Source organism: Apodemus sylvaticus, chromosome 14 (genome assembly GCF_947179515.1).
Source record: "Apodemus sylvaticus chromosome 14, mApoSyl1.1, whole genome shotgun sequence".
Taxonomy (NCBI): Eukaryota; Metazoa; Chordata; class Mammalia; order Rodentia; family Muridae; genus Apodemus; species Apodemus sylvaticus.
This window is the reverse complement of record NC_067485.1, coordinates 68,911,124-68,923,310: the sequence shown is the minus strand read 5'-3', so window position 1 is coordinate 68,923,310 and position 12,187 is coordinate 68,911,124. Positions and strand designations below refer to the sequence as shown.

General features: G+C 40.4%; 1 protein-coding gene across 6 annotated transcripts in view; it reads right to left on the bottom strand.

Annotated features, from left to right (window-relative positions):
* Window positions 1-1,268: 1,268 nt before the first annotated feature.
* The window catches only part of Mindy3 (MINDY lysine 48 deubiquitinase 3), an 82,221-nt gene continuing 71,302 nt past the window's right edge, over window positions 1,269-12,187 (bottom strand). For all 6 annotated transcript variants that reach the window (XM_052156380.1, XM_052156381.1, XM_052156382.1 and 3 more), the window contains 4 exons: window positions 10,558-10,630; window positions 8,845-8,932; window positions 4,883-4,954; window positions 1,269-2,211 (listed from right to left, as the gene is read on the bottom strand). In XM_052156380.1, coding sequence (XP_052012340.1) covers window positions 2,062-2,211; window positions 4,883-4,954; window positions 8,845-8,932; window positions 10,558-10,630 — 383 coding nt within the window. In that variant the 3' untranslated portion in view covers window positions 1,269-2,061. The remainder of the gene's footprint in view (window positions 2,212-4,882; window positions 4,955-8,844; window positions 8,933-10,557; window positions 10,631-12,187) is intronic.

The window sequence follows — 12,187 nt, the reverse complement described above, 5'->3', positions numbered from 1 at the left end:
CTTTAATACCTACTTTAGGTGGGATCTTACACGTTTCTGGTCATTTGAACATCATCTTTGACAGAATATCTCTTCAAATCATCTGCCCATTTGAAAATACCCAAGCTATCAGTTCCTGTGTATGCTATAAAAATTGAGTTATGATTTACAGATGTGATTTACAGATACATTCCTCATTCTATGGGTCATCTTTCACTGTCTTGATGGTAGTATCTGGATACATTTTAAATTATGATGAATATTATACCTTTTCATTTTTACCAAATCTAGGGTCACTAAGGTTTATCCCTATGGCTTCTTCTATTACTTTAAGAGCTTTAGTTTGGAGAAGTGGACTTATGGTCATATAAGGTTAACTTTCATGTAAAGTGTGCCGTAGGGTCCAGATTCAATCTTAGCCTATTTTATTGCTTTACTTCCTGATATTTCCTTTAGATTCCCAATTATAAACTTTCCTTTTGTCTATATTTATTGAAAACTAATAGTTCCTCCTAAGCATGACATTAGTTATAAAGTAACGTTTGCTCTGTCTTACTTCCAGTATCATTTATTAAATGTTTCATATAATATTCATTGTAATTCTCTTTGGCTTTTGGATTACTTTAAAAGTGTGTGTGTGGTTTAATTTCCAATTTTTTTTGGGGGGGGTTTCTTTTTTCTTTGGGGAGGAGTTTTCTATACTAGTTTTCTCTTCCAACATACCTTGATTCTGGTGACTTACAGGTAGAGCCCACACAAGCAGTTACTGCAGACACATTCAGATGTGCGACTGAGCTAAGGGCCCGTCATACCTGTCACTACACCGACACCTGCAGAGATGCTTCTAGCCATGGCTTTGAGGCATCTCAGCAGAGCTTCCAGATGGAGCAGTAGGCATGCTTTCTCTCTGAACTTTGTAGGTTTCTTTCTGAAGACAGGGGTCCATGCATCCGGAGGCTGGCCTCGATCTCGCCCTGAACTCTGGATCTTTACTTCCGGCTCTGAAGTGCTGAGTTAAAGGTGTGCAATACCATGCCCGATTTTACGCTGTGCTGAAGACTGAATGCAGGGCTTCATGTGTGACAGGCACCGTGCCTACTGAGCTACATCCTCAGTGCTCATTTAAAGTGTTGAGTGACACTTTGTAAAATTCATACAAAGTATTATGCTGCACCATTTCACGCAGCAGCAGGGAGACTTCCACAGGGAGCATCTTGTTTTCAGAGTTGATGGCAGAAGTCATTACGAGCACTTGGTGATCATGAACCACTAATGCAAAAGTGCAAGGGTGTAGTTAAAAGAAGCCTTTATTTACCGTATTAACTGGGGCCATAATAAATAATGCAATATGCTAATGTAACAGTAGAGGTTCTCATGCATTACCACTCTTATAAATATACAAGAAAGCTGGCTTGCAGGAACAAAGGTGGAGAAGTGTATTTAGCAATACATTGAAAGTGACAGTGTTAAGCCCACCCAGCAAACAGATTCTTCTATCGTTGTTAAAAACATGTCCTGTGCACCTGTGAACAAATAGTTCCCACACAGTATCCTCCTTTTTAATTATTTATTTATTTTTTGGTAAACATGCTATAGTTAAATTAGTTACCAAAGAACCAGGGCCAATAATTTGTGATTTATTAGTATTTTGGGTGAAAAGCAAAATTAACAAAAATTAAGTTCTGCATTTTGGTATGGAGGCTGCTAAAAATAATACAGTAAAATGAAATGAATGAAATGATATACCAGGCAGGTTTTTGTGACTGATCCCATTTATAAAAATGCTATAATATTTATTGTGTTTATAATCTGGTAACAACCAATTCCCTGACTGCAGAAGTGGTGAACTTTAATTAAAGCTTAATTTTTGTTAGTAAATTTCACAGAAAGGATTAACATAGGATAACCTTTAACATAAAGCTTTAGAACAAATAATTTAAACGTATTTTAAACACTGAAAATGTGTTTTTAATTGTTATTTACAGTTAATCAACAATACCAGTGTTTAGCTTTATGTAGTCACTTGTGAATCCCCCTTTCAACACCTGGTTTGACATTCTTCCTTACGAATACTCAGGCAACTCAGTTGAGCGAAGGAGAGCGGTCTGTGGTCCACAGTAACTCAATGCAGGGCCATTTGGTTTGCAGACAGCGTTTAATAGGAGTGTCATCTGTCTGAAGCATGGGGTCTTCAAAACCCATAACCACTGCAGTTCCTTCCACATACATTACCTGTCAAGAGGAAAAGTCAGAGGTCAGTTAATGCTTGTGGTCAGTTCTCACGTGGATGCAGACAGCGTCACAGGAAATGTGTTTTTATGAGCTCCTCATGTGGAGCTTTCCATCTAACTTTTGGTAGAAATTATACCCAACTATAGCATCTGCAAAATAAAATTAAAAATGAGACAGTGACACAAATTTTAATTGTTAACTGGTAAAACTGAGAATTCCAGATCAAGTCAAAAAAATAGGTGAATCATATGCATACACTGCTAGATGACAAATCATTCTTCAGATGATGGACAACAGGGTGTGTCTCCCCTGGTGTCCACACTACATGAGATCTCCTCTGACTGGGCTCCTCAGCAGAGCGTAGCTATGCCCTCTGATTTGTACTTCTGTGCACTTCAGATTGGAGGATGACATTCATGCACGTGATGGAATCTGCTGTCTCTGGTATGAGTGGTTTTTAAAATGCAGTTCTTGAATATATTTTATTTACACTGTATGAAAATCATGGAAGGAAAAAAATCACAAAAGCTGTGAGGACAGACACAAGAGTCATGGAGGGATGACAGGTCAAAGTAACCTATGGCAATAATCATATTTAATTTGTTGGAAAGACACCCAGAAAACATTACTTTGCTTATTATTTTTTTAAAGAAAATACTTGAAATTATTTGACATATCAGTAGAAGTCTAACTATTAAGGATTCAAGTTATATCAAACATGTAATTAAAAGGGGTGGCTGTGGACTGCCCTGGTGCAGAGTATGTAAAGTTATTTTTACCCACTCAGTGTCTGATACACATGATTGCAATTCTGTTCTAACATAAAAGCCATAAGCTAAGTGACCAAGGAGCCAAAAGAAACAAGCTTATCAGCCTTCAACAAGGGTTCCCTTAAAAACACAACTACCATAGGAAAAGAATGCTTTATGACTAGGTCACATAATTTGGTTTATAAATTTTACTTTTTAGTGAAGTCCAAAGGCATTAAGGTGAAATACATTTTTAATATTAAAATTACAACTCACAGTTTTCAACCTCAGAACAAAAGTGTTACTTTCTAAAGAGTTGTCTAGAAGGAATGTAAGTCAGGACAGGACCTGGGTCTCCAGTTGCTCACCACATCAGAGCAGGAAGCCCTCTGCAGAGCAGTGTGATACAGTCTGTGCTCTCCACGGGGTCTGTGGCCTTGCCTGGTGGCTGCAGCCTGGACTAGCATTCTCCTGGATTTTTTTTTCTTTTAAACCTTGGTATGTTGAGGAGTAGTACTTGACAGAGCATTCTGCCCTCTTTCTAGCCCCTGCATAACTTCAGGACCTTATACTTTTGTATAAATGACATGCATGTGTTGCTTTCATGGTTGTTACATAGTATGTCATGTTAATATTCCATATGCCTTGATTTTTGATCTTGTGTTAGTATGTCAGACGCATGTCACAAGCATGATTTGAAGACTTACTATATACAGGTAGCGTGGCCAAGCAGACCAAGGACAGGATTGGGAATCAGGAACTCAGTTCCAATCCCTGCTCTGTCAATGACTTGCTGTGTGACTCTGGGTGAGTCACTTAATCTCCCTGTCTCAGAGGCCTCATCTGTAAAATATGGATAATATTTGACTACCTTGCAGGGACTGTGGCACTGAATTAATATTTCGTGATGACGAAGCTATGCAAACTTCAACAACTAGGTGAGCACTCATTAATACAAAATAAGAATCAGCACCTGGGGGCTCTTACTGATCGTACTCTATTACAGATAGCAATCAACTCAGGAAAGAATTTTGGGAATATGAAATGTTTTGATTTATATTTTGTTATGAAAATAAAGGTAAAATTTAGCCTTTTAGTTTGGTTTTACTAAAGTCTCTAATTTACATTATGATCTAGTTTCTGTAGCCATCCTCAGAGATCGTTAAAGAGCATGAGATCAAACTGAAAAGCATAAAACTCCTTCTAATAAGAGACTGTGGCTTTTTCCAGAATAAATGTAAAGACAATAGACTTGCCACAAGAACACAAAAAACCTGGCAGTTCATTCAAAGGAGCGAAGTGCTCAGACAAAACTTTGGCCTTGAACCAGGCTGGGCCAGTCAGACACAAGGCATCTGTGTGCCTTTGGCCATGCCTTGGAAAGGAGAGGAACAAAGCCAGGTGGCTAACAGCACAGGCTCCGGCCTACATTCCACAGGTCTTGGTCCCAGCTCCGCCCTTTCCTGGCCCTGGACAAGCTGCTTACCTGTGCTGAGGCCGCTCTGCAAAGCCGCCATATACTGACCTCAGAAGTAAATACTCAGTTCAGCCATTTTGGTAAATAAAACAAAAACAAAATCAAACCAAGTCAGTGTTATCTATGTCTGCACTTAATGGATAAGTAACCACCTTCTGTAGATTAACTGTGGACTTGGAAATAACTCCACAGTCCGAGTAATGTAGTGTATAGAGTAAACATAGTTATTTCGTCACAGTGAAATTAATGCTCCATAGATACATGTACAGCTTGAAGGCAGGTTTCATTGTAGTCAAATTGAACAGAGCCAGTTCTTCCACGAGTGTCACAGCAGGGAGACTCCGGAACAGCTTCCTGAAGTAGCAACTGCAGGGCGCTCAGACACACTCACGCCCGCACAGTTCATCAACCCAGCTGAAGATGATTACTATGTGAATTCTCATACCTTTTCATTATAATTTGACTGCTTCAATCCATTGTAGTGGTAGACAGTAAAAGATTCTGGACCACTGGAGCCCTATTATAAATAAAGGACTATTAAAATTTTAGGTTGTATCTTTTTATCAAGCAATTTCTAATGAGCAATTAATATAAGATGAAAATCTATTAATCTTTATTGTTATTGGGAAGTCACTTGATAAAGACAATGTGTATAGAGTCAGCTGTCGGAAAAGCTGACGAGGAACAGCTGTGTCTGGAGGCAGGGCCCCTGACCAGGTAGCTAAGGGTGTTCGCTCGTTTGCACTCGCTTGTGTCTCCTAAACAGGTATGTGCCTTAGACTAAAAAAAGGGACAAGCACCTAACAAGCTCCTAAAATACATCTCTGCAAAACATTTGCTCCTCAGTGTAGAACAAAACACCACCACCTCTATTTAAACCACAAATACACATTCACTAATAGCTTCAATTTGGCCCACCACAGTGAATCAGAAGTGTCCATTAAAAATTATCATTTCACAGAAATCAAAAAGTATCATGCCTAACAAGACTTTATTCCTACTCGAAGTACCTGGCTCCTGGCTGATTTCCTGTGGACCGTGTTCTACTCTCCAGCCTGTTTTCCCTGCCATTCTGACATAAGAAGGGACGCATATGAGCCACGCTGGCCCAGCGTCACTCCACAGACCTTTTCCGTGTGGTGGGAAGTGAACTGCTGCCAACTCTCGCTTTAGCTCCTAGCAAAAGACAGGCTAAGAGGATGCAGTGTGGCTGAGAGCAGCGGGGAGGCGAGGGCGTGCTGGCTGGCCAGGGGTTTAGAGCTCCTCGAGGCCCGAGGCTCTGGGACCAGATTTTGAGTTCCGCTTCAAACAAGAATGACACATTTCTTTCTAAAATGCCCCTTTCACATTTTTTAAGACCTGGCCCAAATCTTTCCTATAAAGTTTTTGCTGAACATACAAGCTGGTCGTCTCACTACCCTGGGGGCTGTAAGTAAGAGCTTTCTCAATTAGTTAGAGGATAATGCTATGTGACTTTATATCACTGGTTGTTATTGTGGAAGACTTTACATTTCAGATTCACTTGTCACACTTCCCAGATAAAATCTAAGCTCTCATCATTTAGGTGACTGTTTCCTTAATTGTACACATGATCACTGTGATTACTTAGATGACAGTGATTTGGTTCTTGACTTTGGAAATTGACTTTAACTTATAAGTTAAACATTTTTCTTCCCTGAATACTGTTTGCATTCTCTAGGGGACAACTGATAGGCAATGCCAACAGTACAATGGCTGCAGTGAGCGGAAGCACTCTTCCCTCGGGTAGGGAGAGTGATGGGCTCTTGGGTCAGCCAGGTACACGCTGGATGACATCAAACCTTTTCATAAATTTTCTGATCTTCACTATCAAAAAGAAGGGATAATTGTACCCCATTTATAAGGCATACGGGCTATGCTTAATGACGACGACGGCCGCTCCTGCTGTCCTCACTGGGAACCAGCAGCCTGGCTGGCTTCTCCCCACAGTCCCTCCCACTGGAGCTGGCGGAAGCATGCGTGCCACTCTGCCTGCTTTTGTAATTTACTTTACGTACTCTTAGCTACCTGAACACGTTTGCTGAGCTGCTGTTACTTATCTGTTAGGTAGGATGCTGGCCAAGGACGGTGGTGGTGTGAGGGACAGTGCTGGCATGTACTGAGTACAGATAGGACACCAGCGGTGTGGCGCACGTGGGAAGGTAAGTGTGACACAGAGGTCTGAGTCCCCACGTGGTGGGAATAGGTAGAAGTGGGAAAGTCTCCTGGGAGGGAGGCAGCTGTGCTAATGTGCTAAGCTGCAACTCCACTGGGGTCACGTACAGGAGCTACATACAGCACTGCTGTGCTGTCCCTGCAGCTCCTGAGTCACTAGATCCACAGAGAGACTTGAGGGCTCTGCATTTCTAACCCGCTTGTACACACTCCATTCTGAGAACACACTGCTTCAGAAGGAAGGAGACACCAGAGTCACATGTGTTGTGTAAGGAAAGAGAACGGGTTCCACGGGGCTCTGGTGGAGACACTGCTCAGAACAACAGGGAAGTAAGCAAATAGTAAGATGGCCTCAACACAGTACAACCAACTAGAAGGAAAAGTCCCTTTCCTGTGAAGTAGCCGGGAGCTAGAACATTCCTCTACCACCTCAAGGGACACTGCCACAAAGGCAGTAACCCTTACTGGCATCAGTGGGACACAGCGTTGGGAGATGTGGGGGAGTGACGGTGAAGGTCTAGGGTGGATAAGATCACACCTATTGTGTGCATCCTCAAAGAATCTACAAACATAAAACTACCAATTCCATGAGGTATTAAGTCATACTAATATTAATCATCATCGTGTAATTAGCACACATGCAACTGAAAGAACTCGTAACTATCTTAATACTAACAATCAGTATTTCCAATAATGTCCTGGAAGCAGCCTTCTTGGGATAAAACCACAGCTTCAAATATTGCTTCAAACCTTTATAATGCTATAACTGACAATCTACTGACACATTTAAAGTATGTTAGATTCTAAAAAGGAACTTTTAGGAAAGCCCAATGCTAATACCCTGGACATCATAATCTAACATTGCCCTTTCAATGCTAGAAAAAAAAAGTTTGTTTTGTCTTTTTTTTCCCCACAAATTATTTTCCAAAGTTTGTAAAGCTCAGTTTCCTATGCTGTTAGACTATTGGCTGCTCTCTGAACTGTACGACTCACTTCCATTATTCCTAATAACTAACAGGAACCATGCTCTCTACTAAGTAAGACCGAATGCCACCAGTGCTGGTTACTCTGGTCAAGTCTGATTTGTACCCAAGATAGCAAATTAGCAAGCACATCAAAATTAAATAACTACATAGTTGCACAAAATTGGCATTTCTATTGGAACAATTTAAACTATTGATATGTGACCAAGTTTCTCATAGACCAAGATATAGAAGTGGTTTGCCACCAATGCAGGCACAACCTGAGGGTGTGAGAACAGAGCCTGTTAACTGAGGCATCAAAGCCCAATGGAAGGCTCGTTCTTAGAGGAGTCAGTGCTGCTCCACTACAAACAAAGCCACTCTGTTCACCTTTTCTTCTAGAACGCAGGCTTACTCCTAGGAGCCCCTACCCAGCGCTTTGTTGGCAATGTCCTAAGACGCATGCTAACCTCAGGTCCTGAGAGTGTGAGCACAGGCTCACAGGAAGCAATGTGATGTCTCTATCACACACATCTGGCTTGACCCTCCTTTTCTAGTCTTATGCTATTCTCTGCCACCCATCAGAATTCTGAGAACTAAATAATATACTGGTACACTGACACCCTCAGAGAACTGTATCACTGTAGTGACATAAATCCTCCAAATTAGGAGTACATGGCTACATGAACACACGAACCACGCATGTATCACTGTACTGACATGCATACTCTTAAGTCTACACAACTGTGCCAGGGCACAGACCCCTACAGCATGTAACTGATGAAAGGGGATTGTTGCTATATCAACACACATTAACATACGTTAACACACACATGCACCCCCTCCCCCCCAGAATCAGTTTGTGCATTGCACCACTGTGCTGACACACTCAAACTCTACCACATACTGGCACATACACATTCGAGCACTGCAACACTGTATTAGAATACAAAGTTACCCTCTGTGCACTGTCTCAGTGTGTTGGCACATCTGCTGTCAGAGCAGCACACTGCTATACAGACACCCCAGACCAGCCCTGCCCAGATACTATATCAGTGTACTGACAAGTGTGTTTTCTAAGCACTACACAGCCATATTGCCTCATGTCTTCCTGACCTCTGCATGGAAAGGCCTTTATGTAATAGGTTTCTTTTTCTCAGTCTCATATCTACACTTTAGGAAAAAAAAATCCTGTTCACAGATGATCATCTCAACAGAACAAATGAGTCAATATATTGCTATACTATGTTACCTGATCAGGAAAAAATTCTTGAAGAAATGGACCCAACAGTATGATTCCTAATCCTTCTGGATCTAATTTATTCTTCATGAGACTTATACTATAGGGAGAAAAAAAAGAAAAAGAAAAACAGTGAATACCAAAGGATACAAAACCCCACAAAATTATTTTGTTCTTTCATGATTAAATTTCTGGTGCTACACTTTTGGATGCCAAAATCCTAAGAGCTGTTCTTTTTAGTGACAAATACACAGGAATGATACTTAATTTGCCAAAACTTGGCTATTTTTAAATCAGAGTAATCTGTTACTATTTAAAATTTAAATTATGACGATGACTTTGGACTATTGTTCCTTATTAGGTAAAGTAATAAGGAACCAAGGCTTATGAACTCAGGGTAGAACCTCCCAAGGCTTATGAACTCAGGGTAGAACCTCCCAAAGGCACAGTCTCTTTGCTCTCTAGGTACTGAATCCAACAATCAAATGGAGCATTTACTTTTCTAAAAACAATTTTAGGCTCTAGGAATTGGAGCAAGGCAATAGGCAATGGTAGATCAGATAATAAAAACATGCCCTTCAAAATGTTCCTTTAAGAACTAGATGATAGCTGCTTAGCGTCCGTGGACAATCTAACTTGAAGGTCTCAGACATAAAGCCTGCATCTAGGGAATGGCAGTGACTGTCACGGCCCTTGCTGGCCCAGCAGCAACCTGAGGTGAAGAGCTCTGTATGTCCAGCTCCTCTCCAGGTATAATGGAAGCTGGTGGACAGTGTCATGTGTGAGCGGGTCTAGGTGCGGGGAAATGGAGAGTGCTGTTCAAAGGGTGGAACCGGCAACGGTCTACATAGAGGTTTCCCCATTGCTATTGCAAACTCCAAATGCCGTTAGACTTGGCCTACTATGTAAGAGGCAGTGCCCATAACTCCGTATTTTGGAGTTATGGGGACTGCGGCTGATCAACTTCCCCAGGGTATTTCACCAGAGCTCAGGGGGTCTGTGGCTCAAGCTCTTTAGGGACAGACAGTGGAGAAGGACTGGAGCTAGTTTAAGGATGCCCTTCCTGGGAAGGTCTCTGTTGGGAGACCATCCTCAGAGCTCGGTGGGTATCTGTCTGTCTCTCCATTTCCTCTACCTGTTTGGACTAAGTGAGTTCCGGGGTTTTTCTTTGTTTGCTTTATTAGCAATGGAAACTGAGTGATGTGTTTAGGGGTAAAACTTTTAAAATATGTTTTATGAAAGTTACATCTGTATGATGTCTCTAGCCAGATTCAGTGCCATGTAGCCTCAGCTCTAGGAGATGCTAAAACATGACTCTCAGAGCCCTGGTATCATCTGCTATCATCTGGGCGCTGTATACAAAGGATTCAGAGGGTCTGAGGAAGGCCATTAGATTGTGATCTGAGACAAAGGCAAAGTCATTATTTTCAATGAAATTATATATATAAAACCTCAAAAAAAAAGTCTTTTCAGATAGAAAAACTTCAAATTCGAGTGAAAAACTTATTTTAAAAAGCAAGGCAACCCAAAGGAGAATCAAGAAACAACAGTATATATAATAGGTATGTTAACCTCCATCTTCAGATTGGATTGGGCCTTTTTCCCTAATTTTTTTTATTGTTTTGTTTAGATTTTAATTTTTGAAAAAGGGTAAAAATGTATATAATGATTCAACTTGATAGAATTTTTTTGAGTGATCAAAATAACACTTCTAGTTGCACTCACTACTCGGGATCTGAAACCAGGTCCAAAGCTTTCATGACATCTTCTAGAAGGGAGTCAGCTATGAATCCATTATCTGGAAAACATATTAAAGAGAAGTTGGAAGAAGATCATTCCTGACCAGCTTCTGGAGAGGTGAGGATCACTTCATAGAAATACCAGGAGTTGAACTATGCACATTTTGGCAATAAAGCTCACTGCTCCTAGGTACTTGCTCAGATGACTTTTCTTAGATATATAGCTAAAGATTTATCTTCAATGGAGGAAAAAAAAGACTTAAGAACTCCAATTAAACTTTAAACTTCTTTTTTTAATAAAGGAGCTTCACAAACCTGCAAATGGGTAAAAACTCTTTCTCTTGTCACTTAAAATGACAACATCACTCAGTAATTCATTAGCTAAATCTTTAAATTGTCATGAAGAAATCAAGTGAAAAGAATTATTTACAACAATTTTTTAGTTTCTATTTGTATCCTTGGCTATTCTGGAACTTGTTCTGTAGAAAAGACTGGCCTGAACTAATGCCTGTCTCTGCCTACAGAGTGATGGGATTAAAGTCACTACCACCCAGCACAAAGTCTGTTTGTGAGTTTCGTTTTACTAAATGGAATGATCCAGTTCTATTTAGATAATTGATGGTGTAAAACTAAGGAAAAAAACAGATAAAAAGACAGAAGAAAGAAAAGACAAACAGAGAGAGAGAGAGAGAGAGAGAGAGAGAGAGAGAGAGAGAGAGAGAGAGAGAGAGAGAGAAGAGAAGAAGAAGAAGAGAGAGAGAGGGAGAGAGAGAGAAGGAAACAGTGGGAGCATCCTATACGCCATCTGTGAAGTCACTGTCACTTGAAAACCAAAATTAGGTAAAGACCCACACAAAAAGAAAACTATAAGCCATTATCCCCGGAAAACCCAAACTCAAAAATCCTCAATAAAATACTGGCAAACCAAGTGCAGGCATATATCACGAAGATTATCTACCATAACCAAGATAGCTTTATGCTGAACATGTAAGGATGGTTTAACATAAGCAGTCACCAAATGTAGTAAGTCATGTAAGTGGAATTAACGACAAAAATCACATGATCATTTTAATATATGCAGAAAAACTGACAAAAATCCTATATGCTTTTTTTTATTCAATATATTCTTTATTTACATTTCAAATGATTTCCCCTTTTCTGGCTCCCCACTCCCCGAAAGTCCCATAAGCCCTCTTCCCTCCCCCTGTTTCCCCATCTACCCCTTCCCACTTCCCTGTCCTGGTATTTCCCTATACTGCTGCACTGAGTCTTTCCAGAACCAGGGGCCACTCCTCCATTCCTCTTGGACATTATTTAATATGTGGATTATGTCTTGGGTATTCAAAATTTCTAGGCTACCACTTATCAGTGGATATATATATATATATATATATATATATATATATATATATATATGTATATGTATATATGATTGATCTTTTGAGACTGGGTTACCTCACTTAGTAAGATATTCTCCAGCTCCATCCATTTGTCTAAGATTTTCATGAATTCATTGTTTCTAATGGCTGGATAGTACTCCATTGTGTATATATACCACATTTTTTTTTTTGTATCCATTCCTCCGTTGAAGGAAACCTGGGTTCTTTCCATCTCTG